Source organism: Bombus fervidus, chromosome 15, assembly GCF_041682495.2.
Source record: "Bombus fervidus isolate BK054 chromosome 15, iyBomFerv1, whole genome shotgun sequence".
NCBI classification, from domain to species: domain Eukaryota; kingdom Metazoa; phylum Arthropoda; class Insecta; order Hymenoptera; family Apidae; genus Bombus; species Bombus fervidus.
Window position 1 is genome coordinate 10,145,238 of NC_091531.1, and position 22,451 is coordinate 10,167,688.

Below are 22,451 nucleotides of genomic sequence, written 5' to 3' on the forward strand. Positions count from 1 at the left end.
GGAGTGTCGTCGGTAAATCGCTTCTTCTAATTGTCTTTCGAGGCAAGCAGAGAATCGTGTAGGAACTTTTAATATCAGCCAGCATCAAGAATGTTTCTCTACTAGAGAGATTCATCTTATGATTTGAATTTTATATCTCGAGGGGAATTGAAAATTTGGAATAAAGTTTTCAGCCGATTGATCCTTCGAGCTAAATACATACGAATCGAAGTTGCAATTATTTACTATTCTGGTTTTAAGTACCGAATCCAATCTTAAAATGAATTTCTCAATAAAGAAACATTCTTTTCTATATCATAATCAGATTTGATTGCTGTATTAATTGCAGAGGACTCGATATTGCCTTTACTCGTTGGTCATTTTCTATTTTAAACCGATTGTGACTGAGTCAGTGTATTAACGTTGGACAATCTATCAAACCAATATCGAGTACCGCGATCAATCTTTTTCTGTTAACTAGCAGAACTGGTGAATTTGTCGTATATGAAAATCTATTTTTATGTCGATATTTTACTTAAAAAGACTTACTATATGGGTGAAAGGGTCAAATAGTTAAGTCCTTCGTAATCAAAAAGATGGAATTAAGGAATATGTTGAAAGAGGGCGCACAATGATCAATCCAGATTTTTCATACATTTCGCGGTAAATCGCACAAAGACCAATCACGAAGCACACTCGAATCTCGAGATCCTTCATCTGATTTTATCGTAAATTAGGGAAAGATTATAGTTATCTGTTCAGGTAGAAAATTAAGTTGAACAAAATTTTTTTTAACATAGCAAATAATTCTAGTTAATAGTTTAACTTTAAAGTTCTTTTGGTAAAAGAAATAACTTGTTTAAAAATGTTTCATTTGACCAACACTTCGATTTTCTACCTGGAAAGAAACGATTTGTAAGCTAATAATACAATTTTCCTTTTTCACGAGTAGTATAATAATATTCAACTATTATAAATTTAGTTGAATAGGCATGTTACGTTCATCGCCGATCGCGCACAAGTCGCGCACAAGAAACCGACGAAAAAAGTATATTTTTCTCTCGTACAAAATATTTTATATTTTCCGTGCAAATCTACAATTCCTACATCTGTCGGATACGTATAATGTTATACTATTCGGTTTTCGATCAGTTCCTTTCGTTTAGAAAAGTAAATAAAAAATGCGCTAAAATTGTGTAAAAAGCGTACAAACGCCGTTGATCGAAATAAGTGAGATTTAAGCGAAACCATAAAAGCTCGATAGATAAGATCGGAATAGCGCAAGATCGTCAAAGTATGCAGAAAAAGAGACGCGAACGTCTTGATGCGTAGAGATTTAATTAAAATTCGATTTCCGATTCGTCGAGCATTCTTTGGCAACGATTCGAGCAAGATTCGTAACGCTATGGACAAATGGCGCACCGTACACGACAAAGAATTCTTCGCTGTTTTTCCCTTAAACAGTTTCGTTTCGTTCCATTGTCACGCACATTTACGCGACTGTACGCACACGATCGCACAATTACACGCAACTACACACACACACACACACACACACACACGTTACGCGAATATACAGGGTATTCAGAAATAGGTGGCCGAACTGTGGTATAGCGTAGAATATACGACGATATCAAAGTTTGGCCACTTATTTCTGAAACATTCTGCATAAGACATACGTTGAAGTGTTTACATTTGCGAAAAGTGAAAGAGGTTCCACTCAACGAAGCTAGGATGGATCCTTGAATTTCCGAATTCTCTTCGTACGATTTAGTTACCTTCTTACGCAATTACGTTTTACGTTTCTCGATTAGGTCAGGTGTGTTTAAGGAGCTTTCGATTATTCGACGAAATCTTGATTTCGTATTAAGCGATAGCGTTTTTTGGATCGACAGAAGCCGTGTCTTTTTTACGCTTCTTCTTTCATCGAAACAGTCCTTACTGGCTTTAAAACGAATATCAGTGCAGACCGAAACATTCCACGTACAGTCAAACGCAGTTCCCCGTTTTCTATTTTTCCTTGGTTCGTAATTTTCTCTTTTTTTTTTTTTTTTTTTTTTTTATATATAATCTTTCTATTCGAACGACTTTTTATTTTTGTTTTTTTGGAAAAGATTTCACTCTCTTTTCCAGAATTGCAATTGCGATTGAAACGAGAAATTGTGGCAGAAATTTTGAGAATTTTTGTAGGAATCTTTTTACCAAAGATATTTGTTTAAAACTTTTATATTATATAATATCATATTCTAAATTTATAATTAACGTTTGTTGGGAATTCGAGATTTTTTGAAATTTATTTAAAATAGTTGCAATTGCAATTCGTCGCTGTTCAATTGTAACATAAATTAAAATATCGAGAAGTGTTTGACCAAAAAGAACCAAAGAATCGAGTAGAACAATAATTACAAATGTAAAGAAAAAAGGAAGGGAAGAAGGAAGAAAGAAAAAAGATATTCTCAAAATTAATCTGAATTATGTATATACGAAGGACAGAAGATTTTTTTTTCTTGAAAAAGGCCAAGAAGAATTTCACTATATTTTCTTTCGACGACTAGTATCGAAAGAAAGAACGCCTTTCTTCTACGTTTCGATTTTGATTTTTCCTAATCTTTCTTTTTTTCTCTTTTTGTTTTTATACGTCGATTTTTGCGAATTATTTTTATATCGTTAGTTGGATCTAGAGGATAAAAACAAGATTAAAAAAAAAAAAACATAGTATTACTGTCACCGCCGTTGCCATATTACTGTAAAAGTTAATATATAAATTTTAGGGCTATCGATTATAATTAATTAAGTATTCCTATATGTAGTAGCCATAATTATGTATAAATAAGTACGCATATAGAACTTCTAGTCAAATAGAGAACGTACTAGCTCGTACAAAAAAAAAAAGAAAAAAAGAAAAAATGTGTAACGATCGGGAAGTGATCGCTTTGATTTATTTCCTTCGCAGCGAGGATTTTTATTACTCTTAACTATTATCATTAATTTTCAGTTCGTTTTAATATCTGTAATCGATAATAAATTGACAGGAAAATTGTAGCTTTTATATATATGCTTACACTATCGGTTAGAATATTTGAACTGGCACCAAATTTAAACTACTAGATTAACGATTTGATCGATTTAAAAGAGAAAAGGAAAGTTTAAGTTTCAACCGACGAAAAAGAAGCAACCAGTGAAATGAAAATAAAGAATAACAATAGATTGTAAATCGAAATAATTGTAATACGTAACGGGTGTGCAATTTCGAATTTAGAAATTGTAATTCATTTATTATTATAACCGCCTAGGATAAATGCAATGAATTAAACTGTGTATAGCAGCGATCGCCTTGATATTCTTCATTCTTGTTGGTTTTTCCCCGGTCAGGCTCGCCAATAGCAGTCGAAGCTGCTCTAGTGGGTTGCTTCTGAATTTGAAAAAATGGGAAGAGCCACATTCACGAATATTTCTACATTAAAATTTTTGTATGTATCGTTTTCATTCAAATTACTTATTTTTTTTTTTTTTTTCTTTTTTTCCACTTATTTCGTTCGTTTATTTCAATTTTCTTTTTATTCGCTAACCAGCGTGAAATTCAGGGATTTTTAAGAAAAAAACCATGAAAATCTTTCGATTTTTGCACGATGACATATTTCTCGCCTTCGGACGCTTTTTTATGCGATATGCTATAAATTGTTATTTTACAACAGACCCAACGATATTGTTTTGTAATAAGCACACACACACACACACACACACACTCTCATCCGGCTGATTATCGAACCATGGCAAGTCGCGATTTTTCAATCTACGATTTTTTTACCAGCTCGATCGGTTGACTCAACAGCTACCGAACGATATATCTTCAACGAAAGAAATTTCAAATTTCGAATTCGCATTTGAAAGAGGACAAAGGAACGAGAAATTACTAGATCGTGGATCGAGAAATCGTTATCGTTGCTCCGAATTATCGAGAAGCAGCAGTTCACGATTTGTAAGCTCCAATGAGAATTAGAAACCGAAAAATAAAAAGAAAAAGAAGAAAAGAAAAAATAGAATAGAATAAAAACCTAGGAAAAAATACGAAAGGAGTTTTAGTAAACGGGATAACAACGTACGAAGTATAAATTGCGAGACGAATACTAACGAAATAAAAAAACAATAAAATCATCGCGAGATAAGAAGAAAACGTAGTTTATAGACGAACTAACCAAGAAAATCTTAACAAAGGAGAATAAGATTTTTCACGAGGGCAAAAATAAAACTCTTATTACGAAGAATATCGAGTACGAAACGAATGATGTGGGCGAAAGAGGGAGGAAGGAAGAAAAATGGGTCACGAGGAAAAATGGGTCAGAAAACGAGGAAGGTAAAAATTTTAGTAGGAGAACGAATAATAAAAACGGTATCGCGGTATATGTAGAAATAAAGGTATTTGGATCGATAAAATGTTACTATCGATCTTTCGAAATGCGAAGGATACACGCAATATGAAAATAGAGAAAGAAGAGAAAGAAAATGATTGACAAGCTTAGTGTGTAACAAAATTAACTGTAATTCAGTATTTGAACGTGTCGTCAGGATTCCTGGGTGGGGTAGATGGCCACGTGGTGGGGATAGACGGATGAGCGAGACAAGTACGGGAGTAACCAACACTAGTGTTATTATTGTAATTGTAACGATTAATGGTAACGTTCATAATCTTATCGAGTAAACGCTAAATGATAATAAGATGACGTGGATGGAATAAAAACATAAAAATAAATACAAAAAAAAAAAATAAATAATGAAACATCGTGGGAGGAGATTGTACTATCATTCGCATGATCGTGAAATGATTAAAAAATAATAATAATGCGCGCAGCGGAGAAATTTTCTTATTACTTTTACCTTTTCATTCTTTTATTGTGAAAAAGAGAACAAGAGAGAAAGAGTGTGAGGTAGAGTGAGTGGGGCACATTTCAGGCAAGGGGGACTTTTTTGGGGGAGGAGTTAAGAGGAGGGAAAAGTTACGAGATGAGGTGGCTCACTGATTATACATATATAAATACATATATAATTATTATGTAATAATTGTCCATACATCTTGAAATGTCGAAATAAACGAACAAAGAAAGATAAGCGGTTTTTATTGTCACATCACGCTGTTTTACATATGTATATGCAGGAATGAATAAACGATTGAGTCAAAAGTAGCAATCATTTTTGTCGTTATAAGTAAGTACTTATATACCTGGTATTTTGATTTGTTAACATAGTATTTCTCTTTTATTGTTGCTGCATAATCTGTGCAGATTTTTTATAATATTTTTACGATAATTTATGATTATTCAAAGCAAGCAAGTAAGTTAATGTCTTATTTATCGATATTTTTGGTAGACGTTGGAAAGAATCAGGGATCAAACATTGAAAGCAGTATTTCTCGAATTTTTATGAAAAGAGTCATGGATAAAAGTGTAATTTTTGTTTAAATGGAAAATAGCGATGCTAAACCTTTAAAAAAAATCTTTTTAATTATCGATAACCATTATCGATGACGAGGACTGTTTCGATTACTTGATTACCAAGAAAATTTGATACTCTTAGCCGAGCTCGGCTTACCACCGTTATAAGACTAGACAAAGTTTCGTGCCGTGTGTTGTCGCTTTACTGAGTTTCTGCGACACGAAAATGGTATAGGGAGTCCAGATGACCGGTAAAACAACAAGACGTCGGTAGGATAATGTCACAAATGTTACGTCTATCCTGTACCTCGTCGGTGATATAAGAAAATAAAAGTGTTCAGTAATTCTAGTTGTTTCACGGCTCAAATGCCTCATCATGTGGTCAATTGCTGACGGAAACGAAACTTAACATATACAACAACCTATAAAATTAGTGACCATCCCATAGAATCAATCAACGTACTATATACATCTGAATCCTTCGTGTATAACGGTATTTTCTTCCAATTATTATTAATGTAATAAGAATTACAGTAATCTACTATTTCGTCTGTTTTCTTGATAAACTCCGTCGATAATAAACTTCGATCAAACGAATGTTTATTAGCATTAGTTAATAATAATTTGTGTTACTGGATAACAAGTAAATCATAGATTGTCGTGTAAAATCCGAGCAGATAAATGGGCTACTCTGCGATCCACATAATTGCGATCGTTGAATCATTGAAACGTAGAATTTGTTAGAACCGTCACGCTAAGCTCGGTGTCTAAGTAAATTTCATTAAAATGCAAATCTTTGTTAAAGTACTCTATCTATTATAGCTCAATTTTAAATATAAATTATTGTTCGAGTTAATCTTTCTCGTTGTTCTATTTCTCCGCTTAAACGTCGAGTTCGTTTTTCGAATTGTTTGAAGTTGTTACGCGAACAGAGTGCTTCAGCACACCACGGGCAACAACCGCGTCAAATGTCCCAAAATCTTAGAAAGACCGTGCAACACAACGTTTTTCTTATAAAAATATAGGAACATTTAACGATATACGTACAATTTTCCTATCTTATGCTAGTTATTTCATTCAATAAAATAATATTATTTGAAGTTTTATACTTTTGAGACTAATTGTGCAATAAAAAATATACAAATTTCTCTTATACAAATATTCATACATCTTTTAATGTCTACAAGTTTTCAAGAAAAAAGTATTTCATTTTCATATAGTATTCCCATAATTTCCTAAGTTGGTAATATCTATGTAGAGCTAAATGATAAATATTAAAAGATAGGTTATACCTCACGTGTTCTTTTTCAAAAAGGTTGCAGGCAACATTTCCAATTTCTTGTTTCTTTTCATCTAATTCTCTTTGTTTAAATAACATATAATATAACGATATATAATAATAGATTTAATAACATGTATAATAATATGTAATAATAGAAAATGTAAAGGTTGTATACACGAAATAATATATCACGTTTAATAAAAATATCAACACTTGTTTAATAACAATCGTGGCATAAAATATATTAAAATGGGACGAAAAGCTAAGTTTGATGACACAACTGTGTCGAGTGGTCATGGAAGAAAAGCAAAGAAGCAAGGAGATCCAACGTTTCCAAGGGAATTACTAGGTATGCAGAGAAATTTATTATTTATACATATACATATACCTTAAATATATATATATATATATATATAAGTATGTATGTTGCATATTGCATGAGTATGTAGAGAAATAATCATATTACTTTTATCTGATAAACAAAGGAAAAGAGTTAAGTCATAGACAGAAGCAACGAGCAAGGAAAAGATTATTAAAGAAACAAAAGTTAGATGAAAAAGTAAGAAAATTACAGAAAAAGAATGGCGAGAAGATGGAGGACGCCGTAACTGAAGACGTAAGATTTCTTTCTTTTTTTTTTTTTTTTTCCCCCTAATGATTAAGTCTTAATTTATATGTTTATATATTTATGTATGTATATAAGTACGCAACAACATTAGTAAAATGTACTAATGTTTTATTGTATTAGAATATAAAAGGTACCTCAAAACTATTAAAAATAAAGAAAAAGAAGAAATCTCTTAAAGAAGGACCAAGAAATGACAGTTTCAGTCGTAAAAATGATCAAATGCAGTTCGACGGTGATATTAATATGTCTGATAATGAAGGAGTAATACAAGACGAGCAACAAAAGATTAAAAGAAAGAAATTACTTGACAATGACACGGATGATGAAACTGATAAAGGATCCAGTGACAATGAAGAATATGGTCAAAATGGAGAAATGGATTATGAGGAAGTAGATCAAAGTGAGGAAGACGATGACAGTTCTAATAACGACGATGTCGATCTACTTCCTATTGAAGAAGCAAATAAGAAGTTGAAAAAGAAGCAAGAAGAAGAACAGTGAGCATGACTTATTATTCTATTAAACTTTTCATTTAAAATCTAATCAACTTTCTCTTTATTAGAAAGCTAGCAGAGGAGGAAATGCATGATATGACCTTACAACAATGTGTCTTTACTTTTCCCACTAAAGAAGAGCTTGCAGATGTTACTAATCTGAAAGATGTACAACAACGTATAAAAGACGTTATTATGATATTATCAGATTTTAAAAGGTTGCGCGATATAAATAGGTATATGTCTTAGGGTTAAAGGGTATTGTGTCATCAAAGAATTTCAAAGAATTGTACACTTTTATCTTTTTTGAAGATCGCGTACTGAGTATATGGACCTTCTTAGAAGTGATTTATGTACATACTATAGTTATAATAATTTCTTGATGGAAAAACTGATACAAATATTTCCACTGGATGAGTTATTAGAATTTTTGGAAGCAAGTGAAGTCCAGAGGCCTATGACGATACGAACGAATATATTGAAAACACGTCGTCGCGACTTAGCTGAAGTATTTATTGAATGAAATATGTAATAGATATCTTCAATATCATTTAATTTATCATGATATTAATATTTCAGGCTTTGATCAACAGAGGGGTCAATTTAGATCCTATCGGCAAATGGACAAAAGTTGGATTAGTGATTTATTCGTCGCAAGTTCCTATGGGTGCGACACCAGAGTATTTAGCAGGACATTACATTCTTCAGGGTGCATCTAGCTTCTTACCTGTTATGGCTTTGGATCCTAAGGAAAACGAGAGGGTTCTTGATATGTGTGCCGCGCCCGGAGGAAAATCATCACACATAGCAGCACTTATGAAAAACACAGGTGTACTCTTCTCAAACGATGTAAACGAAGAAAGGATAAAAGCAGTTGTCGGCAATTTTCACAGACTTGGCATCACGAATTCAATCGTTTGTACTTACGATGGACGAAAGTTACCAACAGTAAGTATTAATAATATGCATGAACACGTTGAATATATGATATGGTCAAATTAATTAAAATGTATAATTTTCAGGTGATTAAAGGTTTCGATAGAGTATTATTAGATGCACCATGCACTGGTACTGGTGTTGTTTCAAAAGATCCAAGTGTTAAAACAAACAAAGATGAAGTAGATATACAGCGTTGTTGTACATTACAAAAGGAATTACTTTTGGCGGCTATAGATTGTGCTAATGCACGTTCGGAATCCGGTGGGATTATCGTTTATTCTACGTGTTCGATTCTTCCGGAAGAAAATGAATGGGTTATTGATTTTGCTCTTAAGAAACGTGATGTTAAATTAATACCGACTGGACTGGAATTTGGCGCCGAAGGTTTTACCAGTTATAGACAATACAGATTTCATCCTTCGTTGAAATTAACTAAACGATTTTATCCCCATGTGCATAATATGGACGGATTTTTTGTAGCGAAATTAAAAAAATTCTCCAATATTGTTCACAAAAACAAAGATGCAGAGGAAGGCTCTTTTGATTAATGATCATTTTTAAAATAAATTAATATTTTTATAATAGTTGTAATATTTGGAAAAATGTTGTCCAAGCAGTTTAAATATATTAAAAATATATAATTTGTCTGTACAGATTTTATATTTTACATTAACTTTATATATAAATTACTTCCATAGTTACAGTGTTATGTTTCAGATTATACATTGCTTGTATATTAATTAAAAGAGTAAACAGCTATTTTAATCGTCATATAAAATAGTCGTTAAACTTTTATACTCAGTAAATTTATGAGGCCTTTCTATTAATGGAAAAATATACTTTTTAATTCCTTTTCACATAGTTTTTTCACGTCATCTGAAATAAAAATTATTACTTATATTTATATAATTTTATGTATATACATACATACATACATGCATGTACAACGTATATACCTTCTATTTCCATTATACTTGCACTTTTTTGTTGAATAACTACAAAAAATTCCCTCAAGTTCGATAACTTTCCAACAACCCAATAATCGCTCATAGTTTTTATAATTATTTCTCCAGCTTCTTTTAATCTGAAATTATAAAAAAAAAAAAAAAAAAAAAGAAAGAAAGAAGTGTATTCTATTTGTAAAATAATAATCTTACATCAAAACATTATTGTGTTATGTACTAACTTATTGGTGTCATTATATATATCAGTGATAACTCTCAACACTTCGGGCGTTGTAAGCACATTAGAACATCGCCTATTATCCGGATGTATTGTACTTTTATATGCTAAATTAAGTTTATTAAAATACAGGTATTTGCAAGATTCCGACGAAACTATTACGTGTTTAGCACATTGTTCTGCAACCGAACTAACAAGCGTGGTTAATTGCGGGCCAAGAAAACTATCCAGGCTTTTAAAGAAATCTATTAACAAACTTGTTTTGCCTGTAAAATAAGCACTTCAATTTTAAAGTTTTTGCACGATTATTTAAAAAGAAGAGAATAGAAAGGGTAAGGTACTTACTGTCAACAAACAAACATATTGTAGCGCTTAATGCTCTGTAAACAACTAAATATAACGACACCGGTTTTGTAGAATAATTGATATATACCTTAGGAGATTTACCAATTAAGCTTGGTTCATTAATACTAGATGGGCCAGTGACAAATCTGTAAGATATATATAACTTATTATTTTGTTATATATAGAACATTAAATTATTTTGCATGTACTAACTTTCCATAATGAGCGGTAGTAAATGGTGAAGGTGAATTTCTGGGCATCGAGCCCTCGTGTAATTCTTTTTCAAGATGAGCTGGTAAAAGCGTACTCACTAGATAATTATAAACTACTTGCATATCCTCTGGCTCCAAACCACTCCTAAGTGATAACGGGCATTGATTCTTTAATTGTTATGCATATATTATATTATAATAGTATGACAGCGTTTACATTACTAACCATACAACTTGATCGTTGTAAAGAAACGCAGTATATTTCACTTGAGAAAACATGGCTTCTACAAGATTCATAAAACACTGAACCCGTAAAAATGTTATTTTGTCAAGAGGTAAGAATTGTAAGCCTTGGAAAACATCCAAAATATCACTATTATTCAACTTTAAGGACATTAGATACTGTGAAAAATACATGATATTGAAAATTATATTGAAACATACAGAAACTGTACATTTTAAGAATTCCCCTTACCCTTGAATAAAAATGTTCAAGTTTGTGTTTTAATAACGTTATCGACCCACAATCAGGTTCATTAATAATAGTGTCAAATGATCCCATAAACAGTCTGAACATAACATACGCTTGCTTCAATATAGATTGACAAACACTGCTAGAAACTTCATCGTATTGATATTCTGTATATTTGTTACCATCTTTCTCTTTCCATATGTAAGGTACACCGACAATCTATGAAACAATTGAGATCTATGAACAAATATTCATGAATTTTATACGATATAAAATATTATACGTTATATTCTTTTATACGTTTTCTGATAGCAATAAGATCTTACCATCACCATCCAAAAATTTGATTCTGGTTGATAATAAATTTGACGAGTTTTATGTGTATGACAATAATCGCACGGCTGACCAGGATTAAATGATCTAAAAATTTGGAAAGCAAGAACATAATCTTAATATTGTACGTAAAGATAGAAACATTAGAATCTAGAAAAATATGTTTATACATACTGCGCAAATTTAATAATTGCTTCGCTGAGCCCTATATTTTTAATTTGAACATCTAAATCTCTTTCTGGATAATAATAGAGAATCTTTTTTTCTTCCTGCATGCAAAAAATACACAAAAACACACTTGCATTGTACGTATGTAGTGTGTAAGAATTTTGTAATTTTTGTATGTAAATATTTTATTGATAAATTTAATTTACTTACCTCTCCCTCTTTTTTCGCATATGTGCCATTGAATATATAAAAATGTTCTAATGTAACCTCCGTTTTCGATGACATTTTGACAAATAATTTAAACGAAAGATATTTAGCCCCTTTTTCATATAAAATGCAAACAAGTTACCACAATAACTTATCGATTTAAACGCTTATTTGCGTTTTCTTTGCTGAAACATTTTAGCCAACAAATAAAGAACAAGTTTGAACAATCAGTATGTAGTTGATAAATTATTTTGAAAACTTAATACATAGATGCTGAGGTGGCAGCACGCTTTATTGTCACTAGTGTCATATGATACATGATGTGTTTCCCAATATTAAATATTATATACGTATAGATTTTATAATAAAATTAAATATATATTACTTGTTATTTATATTTATTATCGTTTATATTTCTCTGTTATGTTAATTTAAATAGGTAAACCTTTATGACTTTTAACATACAAAAGATCGATAATATCACAGACAAGGCTTCTTATATCATATTTAGTTCACGAGTAATTGTTATTTATGTGTGTTGTCGGAAGCATGTTGTAAATTAACAGCCTAATTGTTATAAATGAATGGCATAAACGTTATAAATAGACTGCGAATTTTTATGCATTTATAGAAAAATTGAAAGTGCAAAATTACATAGAATATACATAATATGAAAAAATATGTATGTAAATAAATAAAGTTTGAAGTACAGTGTTTTGTATAATACTCGATAGGTAAAATAGTTTTCTATCGAGATTCTATTTTTTTTTTTTTTTTTTTTTTTTTAAGCATATTCTCAAATATAGAACTTCCATAGGAATTCACGGTCTAGTTATAAATGAATAGCTTGAATGTTAAAAATCGATAATTTAAATATTATAAATTAACAGCGTGTATATCTGTTTTATTAAATGTTTTGCTAAAATACAACAAATATTAAAATATATATCAACATGAGTAAATTAGTTGTAGATTTTTCAAATTTAGTCATGAAATTAACAAAGCTATCGTAAACTTGAATCGTAAGAATTAGGGACATGAAAATCTTTTCGTGTTTATAAAAATTTTCTTCCGTAACTACAAAAACGTGTAATTAAGTAAGTTCGACTAATAAGTGCTACATCTTGCCGACATTTCCACGAATGCGAAAAGCCCACGAAACTTCTATCGATAACCGTGTAGAATCGAAACTCGTGTTATTCGATTATAACGAATTTCACGTATTACGTGTACAAAACTGAACATAACAAATTTGTCGTGATGTGGGTAATGATTAAATTTAGATAACGCACAGTAATGAGCAACATGTGATAATAAAAAGTAAGGGTGAAGAGTCTGGAAAAGAAATTGGTCTCTAGGTGTACAGAAGATCGTAACGATACACCAATGGCCTATCAAACTTTCCGGCAGGAGTACATGCAAATACCTGTGGTGACACGAGCTTATACAACAGCTTGTGTCATCACGTCTCTTGCTGTGGTTTGTAAAATATTTCTCTCATAAGATAGTTTCATATCTGCAAAATGCTATTTTCAAAATATAATTATCAAATTATTTTTATTCCCCCACTTTAGCAGCTAGATTTGGTATCACCATTTCGATTGTATTTTAACCCCACGTTGATCATTGAACAATATCAGGTAAACAATTATCTATTAATTATTACTCCTTAGCCTCCATCAGCTTTGTGCATTTTACGATTATTATCTCTTATAACATAAATATTCTTTCAGCTATGGAGATTGATAACTACGTTTTTATTCTTTGGAAATGTGGGTTTCAATTTTCTTTTCAATATGATCTTTACTTATCGATACTGTCGAATGTTAGAGGAAGGATCGTTTCGCAGAAGAACAGCTGATTTTATAATGATGTTCATTTTTGGGGCCATATGGATGATTGTATCCTTTTTAACACTTCATTTATTGTCTTTCTTAAATTACAGATAAAATAAATGTAACACCGATATATCGTATTATGTGTAATTATCCTAAGCTTACTATAGATATTCGCATTTGTTATTAATTTGTTATTCCTTGGCCATGCATTGACAGTTATGTTGGTTTACATTTGGTCTCGGAGAAATCCATTTGTTAGATTAAACTTTTTTGGACTTTTAAATTTCCAAGTAAGTTTTTTATTTCTTGTTTTATAGAGGGAAAAAGAGTGAATTGTTTTTAAATGTATTTTTTTTTTTTTTATCAATAGGCACCATATCTGCCTTGGGTGCTTCTTGGGTTTTCTGTACTTCTTGGTAATACAATTTGGGTCGATCTAGTCGGAATGTTTGTAGGACATATGTATTACTTTGCAGAAGATGTGTTTCCGCGTTTAGAAGGAGGTTTCCGTATCCTTAAAACTCCACAAATACTGTAAGTTACTTGGATAAAAGGATTAATAAGAGTTATAAAAGGGTAAATGCGATATTATCGTTTGTTGTTTGTTCACAGTAAGACTTTGTTTGACGCACACCCAGAAGATCCAGATTATACTCCACCGCCTGAAGATCGTCCTGGTGGATTTAATTGGGGTCAAGAAGCCAATATGCAATGATTCTAAATTCAAGGTCCTGCTTCCAAACCATCTCTTACCAATTGGCATATCAAGTAAACTTTTACACTGCTACATATACAACATTGTTCCTTGATTTTCCCAGTTGCTAACAAAAGTACTACTAAACATTTGCAGCCTTGACATTATGCGACATGTAATGGAAAAATTATAACAAAGATAAGACTTCCAATTTTCTACAGGGGTTACAATTTTTCTACAAAAGAATTTCTGTATGTATCTCAGAATATATTATGCAAGTAATATACATTAATGAAAACAGTATTTCTCAGATAATCGACTATTGTGATATATTTATAGTGCTTACGATTTTCCGGGAATACAAAGAAGTTTCATATTGATAACATATATGTTAAAAACGAAATATTTTGGGGTATATCTGTGTTCATTAATTAACATAGCATAGACTTTATCAGATATAATTTGCGAAATTTCTATATTGTATAAAGTTTAAGATATCTACACGAAAACAATGCGAACTGTCCTATTCTTAAATTTCCTTTGAAACTTCATTTTAGTAAGTATTTAATCTATCATAAAATTCGTTTAAATACTGTTTTCGTAATAATTATATTATGCACAGCATGAATTTTTACTACAATCTTATGCCTGATACAATATACAATTTTAATTGAAAATAGAAAATTACAACTTTTAGATTTTCGCTTTGTAACATTTTGTTAAACAAGAAAGGACTTGTATACTAGAGTATAAAATACTATTTTTAATGTTTGCAGAAACACAAAATTGAAACCCCTGATTCCAAAAGATTCTATTGTAAAAATCTTACATAATCGAATGATGTAAATACTTTTATTTATTCTCCTATTATAAATAATCCTCCAGTCTTTTTTAATTATGTAATAATACATTTGATACCGTGTCTGAAGATATATAATATTGTAAATAACAGAATACATCACAGTTTCTTTTTTCATGGGCATTTGATAAAAAAATAATATAAAATATAGTGTTATTTAATTTCAAAATAAAACATAAAATGGCATTCCTTTTTTGTGATGTTTATAATTTGCGAGTAAGAATGAAAAAAAAGATACTAGTAAATTAACAAAGACAGTTGGTAGTTCATAGGTAAATGTAGTTGTTTTCATTTTTCTGTTTTCTCCTAGTAAACTAATGACCTTTACCATTAATTCATTGCTCGGCTTAGAATTTAGAATATCATATTACATGTTTTACTGTGATGTATTCATATTACTTGTCAAATGATTGCATTCTAGTATATAATAAAACAATACATTTGTTAAACTTAGTATGACTATGTGTACATCGGCAAAAAGCCAAAGTATTAGAAAGAATTTCCACTTGAACGATTATGTGTTACTTACTAAGTAGAGGATAGTTAGTAACTGTGAGACTTGCGCGTGTAACTCGCGTCCTTTTGGAAAATAAGCGATGTTCTGTTGCTAGCGCAATTAAAAATATATCTTATACTCTAAATATACCTTAAGTGTGGAAGTTGTAGTTATATCGTCCAAAAGAACGCAGTTAATATACCGAAGACTTTAACAATTTTAACTGCAAGAATCCAGGCCATGAAAGGGAGGCCTCGGGGATTTAACTAGATAGTATCCTTCTTGTAAATATTAAGTGAAACTGTTATTTATATGACCATTACAATGAAATAAAATGGTTCAATTTAGTTCGAAATTATTATTGTATAAATTCATGTTATTAGTCTATACATAGTAGTATGAGAGATCGAATGCATTTAATTCTCAATTAAACTTTAAACACATTTATTCTTACATGACCATTCGTGAAATTTACTATAATTTTTTGAATATTTAATCCAACGAGATATATAGCTTTTATTCATAATACATTACGGTGTTGCATTATTATGTTATTGTGCCATATGATACGTACTGTTACCGTCCGCAAAAGTAACAACTTTCGTAACTTCTTGTTTGCATACATTTGAACAAATTTGTATACTTACATGCAAATTTTTGCTAGTCAAAAAAATGAGTTTAACCATCGGTTCTTTTTGAAAAATAACGTTTCTTATAGTGGTTATAGAAAAAATTAATTAAGGTGGGAAATGATTTACAAAACCATTTATTTAGATTTAAATAATAAATGATTATCATAACGAGATATCATGATGTATAACTAGGTACATATACGCAATGACATGGACTATAATACAATGATCAAGACTCTATTGTACATACTTTATTATATTGCCACCGTTGCTAAAAGCACTGTAATGTCATCTGGTTTACCACCTAAAAAATAGAAGAAACAAGTTTTGGATATACACGTTAATGTTTATATGTTTATATTAGTTTTGTTTATCCTACAGTAAATAAAATGATTATCCTATTTAAACAAATTAGTAATAAAATCCCTTTTGAACCATTAATGTGTTTACTTTGAGAGATAGCTACTTGTTTGTTAGAAAATGAAAAAAGGAAGAGTAAAAAACAAAAAAAAAAAAAAAAAGAAAAAGAAAGGAAAGGAAGGAAAGGGAAGAAAGAAGAAGGAAAAAAACAGCATATTTGTATAAGCTTTTTATTCTAGATGTAAGAATGATGAAGTAGTTAAAAAAGTACAGAAGGGAAATTGCTTTGTTACAAAGTTCTTACCAAAGTAAACAACACTCTGTACATGCATAAGATATATAAGAAAAATTGTGAAATGTATGGTACGAATAAATTGAATATATTTTTTATTAAGAACTATGTGTTTCTATAACTAGAAAATATTAAGACTACGCATACGAAGTCGGCTCTGAAATAATTTTATATGGTAGTTTAAACGTCGGCATGATTTACGTACCTATAGTGTCAATTCCATTCTCTCTAGCACTTTGTGCAAATGGAGACATAAATGCGCCGTCAAAAGCTAAACTACGAGCCATCCAGGCTATCGAGTTGGCTACTCCTTGTATCTTAGTAGGATCTCTTTCTCCTTGAACTTTACGCATTTCCGTGATAAGTAATTGGTCAGGCACATTATCAAATACCCCATCTGTTGCTAAAAGAATTACATCACCATCTTCAACTCCAAAACTCGAAGTATCCGCAGATTCTGGACTATAATTAAAATATACAATGTTGTAAATAGGGAAGTATGTTAACGAGACATTATATTAAATACATAATGTAGGTTGACAGACAATGTACTTGCGAAGCATAATACCTGTCACTAAGCACCAGACCGGAATGTCCTGGAGGTGGAAGAGACAATTGAAACGGGGTATTAAAGTAGTGTTGTTGTTCGGAAGAACGATGAACTACTTCTCCTTTTCTTACAACTACGAAACCACTATCACCGATATTAGCTGCGCAAATGCTGCTTGTTTCTTTATTGAGAACTATAACGCATGCAGTACTGCTACCTGAAAAAGCCACACAACACATTACATTAATTACATTAATGTAACATTGTTTCTCACTTCTCCCTGGAAACATAGAATCTTCACAAAATATGAAAAAAAAAAAAAAAAAAAAAAAAAATGTGTAAACCACAAGTTGCTTCTAATACCTAATATGGGTTGTTTACTTTCTAGTAATTCATAGTAACTACGTGCTAATAAACCAGCTGGTTCAGAAGGTGTGAACCTGCCCATAGAGACCAGTCTTTCGCAAGTTCTCATGAGGAAACTAGAAAACTCTCCTGGATCGATTCCATAATGCCTCCATCCGCCTACACCATCCGCTACGCCTAAAAAGATCGAAGAATTGTAAAATTCTACCAGACGAGAAAATGTGTAATAGTAATAGTCGAGATTCGGATTCTTATGTTTTACTGAAATGTTTTTCTTTTTGACAGAGAATTGGTATCGATGGATATAATTGTAACGGCAAGAAAAAGTATAAAACGTAAAACGTCTAGGAGTTTTGCATACTATCAGTCATGTGCGAATACAGGACAAAGCGTTGTAACGATAGGACTGTTTCTCCATGGATCTGGCAGACTAACATTACCTATTACTTCGACAGTCTTGAATTTGGCACTAAACCAAGCATCATCGCCGAACTGTCCCTTACGTATACGTCCTCGTGTAAAATCTTTCGGAAAGCCACACACAGCCGAAACGAAAGATGCTTCGCGGCGTTTATTCACATTAGGATCAGCGCACGCTGTATAATTTGATATGCCATTCCATATCGTTCGAGACAGCAGCCTCCCGGTCCAATAAATGGACTGCATTGTACGGTGAGGCTCAAACTTTTGTGACGCACATCTTTATTAACTAAACGACGAATCTGCATGAATCGTGCAGTCAATTCACAAGCGTATCGGAGGCATGTTTTGTTGTTTTTGTTGGAGGTGCATGTAACATTGATCAAATTTACCAACTATTCGCTTTATCGCACTTGGCATCGACCACTCTGTTCTCGAATTCCGATTCACGCGAGAAGAAACGATGATCGGCGTGACCGCGATTCCAATTGAAATTATCTCCTGGTACGATGTAACCCGAGAAAGTACCTACTGGTGCTACAGTGCATCTAGCTAATCGACTTGAACACCGTTAACATTGCTCTTACATATATAACAACATACACATGTACATAACATATGCTTTGCATCTGACTTCAGACCGAGGTACACGGGACGTCTGATAAGAGCAAGCTCCTAATGTCGTCAAATGTGCTTTATCGATGTGTGCAAATCGACTGCTAAGTCAAAGAGCACTGCAGTCTAATAGGTGTTTTCATTGGGTAATTTTTAATTTTACATTTAACGCCATCCTTGGGTGAAAACGGTAACTACGAAACGAGGAAGCTCAGTTTCGAAACGATTCGATGTTTTTCAAAATTACATATTAAAATTCGAATCACCTCGAATTAAATTCGATAGCTTGAAAGTTCTGAAAGTCATGGAAGTCTTGCAGATCTGTATCGAAACATATTCAAAGTGATTCGGATTGTTTGTCACACGCACATACATGTGCGATTCGATGTGCTTATTTATCAATCCACTATTAGATGAAGCTTAACAATTTGATCGAAAAGCTCTACGGCGTAATAAACAAATTGAGAAACATTTTCCGATTACTAAAAACCTTACCTAAAATCTTCACCATATCACCGCGAGAGTTCTCTGTGCTCCTGTGTATGGATACGACAGTTTTTCCATCATATTCCAGAATTCTTGAAGGATGAACTTTTTGTAGCGAGATTGCCGTTAAGATAGAAATTAATGAGCAAATTAAAAGATCATTCGTCAAAAGAATCGACAAATTTATATAATTTGTAAAATTTATGAAGAGATAAAAACGTAAGTCTCTTTGGATTTTTAGTAGTAAACGAAAACATATGTATTCACATACGTAAGAGGAAAACAAGAAGGCGGTTTTTGTTTTTGCTACGATATTGATATCACGTTTAACCGTTGCATTAAAAATGTCACTACTGTTACAATTACTATTTTTATTCGTAGAAAATCGATTTTGTTAATACGTTACGAGTGATTATGAAATTAAAAGTTTAGATCGTGATCGAACGAATCGTACGAAAAAATGAAATCGTAAAGAAGAGCCTGAAGTTGGTTACGCAAGTGGAAGAACGCCACCTGCGATTCTCGAACGGTGGCGGGTATCGAAAGTTCCACATGTGGTGTCGGCATGTTCGCGAATGACGAGTTGAAAGTTCGATTTGAAAGAACGTTGTTTGAAGAAAAAGATGAGGTGTTTGCTCGAATTACGTGGAAACTTCAAGGTCCGTAATAGCTTGCAACGAATCAGTTACGATCGGTGAGTGTGTATTCGTTCTATTTGTTTTATTTTTCTTCGCATAAGCAATGTTTCGAAGAAGAAATTGCGAAGCCGGGGATTCACGGGGGAAATCGATGGAATAGAAAAGTAAACTTCTAGGATCCTTTATACGCATTCTGTATAGGTTTTTATAACAAGACGAGATAATATTAGCGAAAGAAAGGACGCGTCCGTGAATTCGATCAAGAATAAAGATATAATCAGTCCGAACATATAGTATATACGTACGTACGTAGTTGTGGAATACAGCTAGTAATTCGAACGTTAAAATGCTTCAAAGCTATCGATCAAAGACATTACGCAACGTATGTGACACCTTTCGTTTTCAACGATATTATACATAGCAATTTGACGATATAGTCGAAGAAGGGATATCAAATTACAGCAAAGGACACGTAAAACAACTATCAGAGTTTACTAACCTCAGGCCTAACCCGATTAAATAACCGATTAAATAATCGATTAAATAATCGATAATATAAGACATCGCTAATCTGTTAACCAGCTAACTAATCTGCTGATATTTATCCTCGTAATAATTTATCGTATATCTATACGATATATATATATATACACTTTTGAATCGATCCACCGGATGAGAATAGTCCAAGATATTTTAGTTGGGAAGGGGGACATACGAATAACAGCGATGCGTTTCTTCGAGTAAATCGTTTTACTAATGTTTATTAATAAACATTTCATATAGATTATTTTAATTCATATAATTTAATACCTGTTTGCCGTTGTTTTTGTTGTTCTTGATGTTGCGATCAATAGTTTATCGTTATTTACACTATTCAGTATAAAATGCGAGTTCAAGATTAAATCACACCACTATGTTTTATAGACACTATCTGTCATCGATTAATAATTATCAATGCTTGTACTCAGGAAAATGCGAAGGGGGCAGTAGGGCAGTATTTTCGTTATCACTAGTGTTGTTGGTATTTAATTCTTTAGGGGAACCATTATTTATGTTACAATCTAGACTAAAATTATCGTCTAGTGGGCATTTGTTAATATTAGGCAAGTGATTAACATCGATTCCACGAACGTCGGGGAGCTTTTGTTGGTGGGATTGAGCATTTTCAGTCTCGTCGTTATCGAGACCGTTATCAGTGTGGGGTGGGGATGGATAATAGCCGCGCTGCTGTATTGGCAGTTGTTCCACCGGCAGTTGGTGGTGTTGTTGTTGTTGTTGTTGTTGTTGGTGTTGACCTTGATGTTGTTGCGACGACGGCTGCGGCGGCGGCTGCTGCTGCTGCTGCTGCTGCTGCTGCTGCTGCTGCTGCTGCTGCTGCTGCTGCTGCTGGAGCTGCGACTGCTGCGCGTGATGGTGGCAATGATGCTGTTGCTGCGGCTGTTGACGATGCTTTCGTTGAGAATGATGCAGCTGTAGCAACTGCACCGTGCTACCAGTCATTGCAGGTGGCGGCGGTGACGGCGGCGGCGGCGGCGGCTGCTGTGGTGGCCGGTGTTGCACTCCGTCCACACTAGTCCGTCGGGCTAGTTGTTGAGCTTGAATAAATGCATCACTAGAAAATAACAAGATTACACGAGCCCATTGGATCTATTCCACGACCACTAATGCTGCATACACACGCTGCGGACACGCGGATTTTATCCCGCCGATAAGCTCCTAATCCTTCTTCCCCCTTCCCACGCTTAAACTTACCTTTCATTTCCCTTTTTAACACACGAATCCGCGCGTATACAACTGAGCCGTGTATGCACGCGTTACCGATTTTCTCAATCAAGTTCAATGCTAAAACGTCGTCTTCCTTTTTGGTCGAAGCAGAGATTGAAACGGTCCCGAACATAACTGTTTCAAACTGTTCTATAGTTTTCTCTCTCTCTCTCTCTCTCTCTCTCTCGAGAGAGAGAGAGAGAAAAATATTCGTACAATTGAAACGTAGAAATAGAAATATCGATATTCTCTATATTATTAAATATATTGAAATATACGTAACGGTGTATTACATTTAATTATATTAATTATATTAAATCAATATTATACGAATAAATGTAATTGTATAACGAATGTACATGACATTATTTATTTGGATATATCTAACGATATAGAGAATATCGATTTGTTTATATCTACATTGCAACTGCACGAACACTTTTGTCCCTCATTGTATATCGGTTCTGAGTGAAACAGTTACAGTTGGGCGGATCGAATTGTGTATCTGTTATGGATATAAGAGTTCTTGTCCATATTCGATTTCGGTTTCGTTTTCGCTTTCGGTTTCGATTTCGGTTTCAGTTCTTTAATATTATATCGGCTCCATATCAGTTTATCCCCGGTTTTTATCAATTCCCCTGTTCCGTCAAATTGCCAATTTTTTTTTTTTATGAAAATGTTAACACGTATTAGACATTCCAATTAAGTTATTCGATATTTCAAGGCTTATCTTTAGAACTTTATTTTTATAAATTACTTAAAAAAAAAAAT

General features: G+C 32.5%; 6 protein-coding genes across 30 annotated transcripts in view; 3 read left to right on the plus strand and 3 right to left on the minus strand.

The window, feature by feature from the left end:
- The window catches only part of Ccz1 (vacuolar fusion protein CCZ1), a 44,676-nt gene extending 32,498 nt beyond the window's left edge, over positions 1–12,178 (minus strand). Inside the window, exons 1-10 of one of the 2 annotated variants that reach the window (XM_072018596.1) lie at positions 11,674–12,172; positions 11,470–11,564; positions 11,289–11,382; positions 10,966–11,181; positions 10,717–10,892; positions 10,492–10,635; positions 10,279–10,424; positions 9,938–10,199; positions 9,708–9,835; positions 9,375–9,627 (exon numbers count right to left, since the gene is read on the minus strand). In XM_072018596.1, the coding sequence (XP_071874697.1) occupies positions 9,575–9,627; positions 9,708–9,835; positions 9,938–10,199; positions 10,279–10,424; positions 10,492–10,635; positions 10,717–10,892; positions 10,966–11,181; positions 11,289–11,382; positions 11,470–11,564; positions 11,674–11,748 (1,389 nt within the window). In that variant the 5' untranslated portion in view covers positions 11,749–12,172 and the 3' untranslated portion in view covers positions 9,375–9,574. Of the gene's footprint in view, positions 1–9,374; positions 9,628–9,707; positions 9,836–9,937; positions 10,200–10,278; positions 10,425–10,491; positions 10,636–10,716; positions 10,893–10,965; positions 11,182–11,288; positions 11,383–11,469; positions 11,565–11,673 lie in introns of those variants that run through there. The other variant, XM_072018595.1, reaches the window with a different exon arrangement.
- Positions 6,834–9,406, plus strand: LOC139995264 (28S rRNA (cytosine(4447)-C(5))-methyltransferase). Its single transcript, XM_072018567.1, has 7 exons — positions 6,834–7,039; positions 7,176–7,306; positions 7,439–7,815; positions 7,881–8,048; positions 8,125–8,320; positions 8,392–8,760; positions 8,835–9,406. The coding sequence occupies exons 1-7, from the start codon at positions 6,940–6,942 to the stop codon at positions 9,297–9,299; spliced, it is 1,806 nt and encodes a 601-aa protein (XP_071874668.1). The 5' UTR covers positions 6,834–6,939; the 3' UTR covers positions 9,300–9,406.
- Positions 12,179–12,588: 410 nt separating the features above from the next.
- On the plus strand, positions 12,589–16,725 carry Der-2 (Derlin 2). 2 transcript variants are annotated; one of them, XR_011801926.1, is made up of 7 exons: positions 12,589–13,149; positions 13,245–13,310; positions 13,404–13,571; positions 13,676–13,798; positions 13,879–14,042; positions 14,121–14,276; positions 14,359–16,725. XR_011801926.1 is itself a non-coding variant. In XM_072018608.1 (6 exons), exons 1-6 carry the CDS (start codon positions 13,057–13,059, stop codon positions 14,221–14,223), a joined length of 717 nt encoding a protein of 238 aa, XP_071874709.1. In that variant the 5' UTR covers positions 12,596–13,056; the 3' UTR covers positions 14,224–16,725. The 2 variants fall into 2 exon arrangements, 1 of the variants encoding a protein (XP_071874709.1); XM_072018608.1 differs by having other exon boundaries at positions 12,596–13,149; positions 14,121–16,725.
- On the minus strand, positions 16,308–19,387 carry LOC139995275 (protein phosphatase PTC7 homolog). 4 transcript variants are annotated; one of them, XM_072018606.1, is made up of 5 exons: positions 19,288–19,387; positions 17,755–17,934; positions 17,410–17,608; positions 17,047–17,303; positions 16,308–16,493 (listed from the first exon to the last, which is right to left on the minus strand). In XM_072018606.1, exons 1-5 carry the CDS (start codon positions 19,301–19,303, stop codon positions 16,444–16,446), a joined length of 702 nt encoding a protein of 233 aa, XP_071874707.1. In that variant the 5' UTR covers positions 19,304–19,387; the 3' UTR covers positions 16,308–16,443. The 4 variants fall into 4 exon arrangements, with proteins under 4 accessions (XP_071874707.1, XP_071874705.1, XP_071874706.1 ...); XM_072018604.1 differs by lacking the exon at positions 19,288–19,387 and adding an exon at positions 18,198–18,873 and having other exon boundaries at positions 17,773–17,934; XM_072018605.1 differs by lacking the exon at positions 19,288–19,387 and adding an exon at positions 18,198–18,872 and having other exon boundaries at positions 17,797–17,934.
- Positions 19,388–19,729: 342 nt separating this feature from the next.
- The window catches only part of Dila (centrosomal protein dilatory), a 108,209-nt gene continuing 105,487 nt past the window's right edge, over positions 19,730–22,451 (plus strand). The window contains 1 exon segment of the mRNA XM_072018561.1: positions 19,730–19,972. The gene's annotated coding sequence lies outside the window, so the exon portion shown is untranslated.
- Mmd (disintegrin and metalloproteinase domain-containing protein mind-meld) overlaps positions 20,648–22,451 on the minus strand; it is a 74,172-nt gene continuing 72,368 nt past the window's right edge. For 18 of the 20 annotated variants that reach the window (XM_072018538.1, XM_072018539.1, XM_072018552.1 and 15 more), the window contains one exon: positions 20,648–21,528. In XM_072018538.1, the coding sequence (XP_071874639.1) occupies positions 20,868–21,528 (661 nt within the window). In that variant the 3' untranslated portion in view covers positions 20,648–20,867. The remainder of the gene's footprint in view (positions 21,529–22,451) is intronic. The other 2 variants (XM_072018558.1, XM_072018557.1) reach the window with 1 other exon arrangement.

Coding starts and splice junctions, on each gene's coding strand:
- LOC139995264 (XM_072018567.1), top strand. CDS start 6,940: ATGGGACGAAAAGCTAAGTTTGATGACACAACTGTGTCGAGTGGTCAT. Junction 8,049..8,124: donor AGGTTGCGCGATATAAATAG/GTATATGTCTTA, acceptor TCTTTTTTGAAG/ATCGCGTACTGAGTATATGG. Junction 8,321..8,391: donor GTCGTCGCGACTTAGCTGAA/GTATTTATTGAA, acceptor TTAATATTTCAG/GCTTTGATCAACAGAGGGGT.
- Der-2 (XM_072018608.1), top strand. CDS start 13,057: ATGGCCTATCAAACTTTCCGGCAGGAGTACATGCAAATACCTGTGGTG. Junction 13,311..13,403: donor TGATCATTGAACAATATCAG/GTAAACAATTAT, acceptor ATATTCTTTCAG/CTATGGAGATTGATAACTAC. Junction 13,799..13,878: donor TTGGACTTTTAAATTTCCAA/GTAAGTTTTTTA, acceptor TTTTATCAATAG/GCACCATATCTGCCTTGGGT.
- LOC139995275 (XM_072018603.1), bottom strand. CDS start 18,423: ATGCAGTCCATTTATTGGACCGGGAGGCTGCTGTCTCGAACGATATGG. Junction 17,935..18,197: donor CAAGACTGTCGAAGTAATAG/GTAATGTTAGTC, acceptor CGATCTTTTTAG/GCGTAGCGGATGGTGTAGGC. Junction 17,609..17,754: donor AAGTAAACAACCCATATTAG/GTATTAGAAGCA, acceptor TGGCTTTTTCAG/GTAGCAGTACTGCATGCGTT.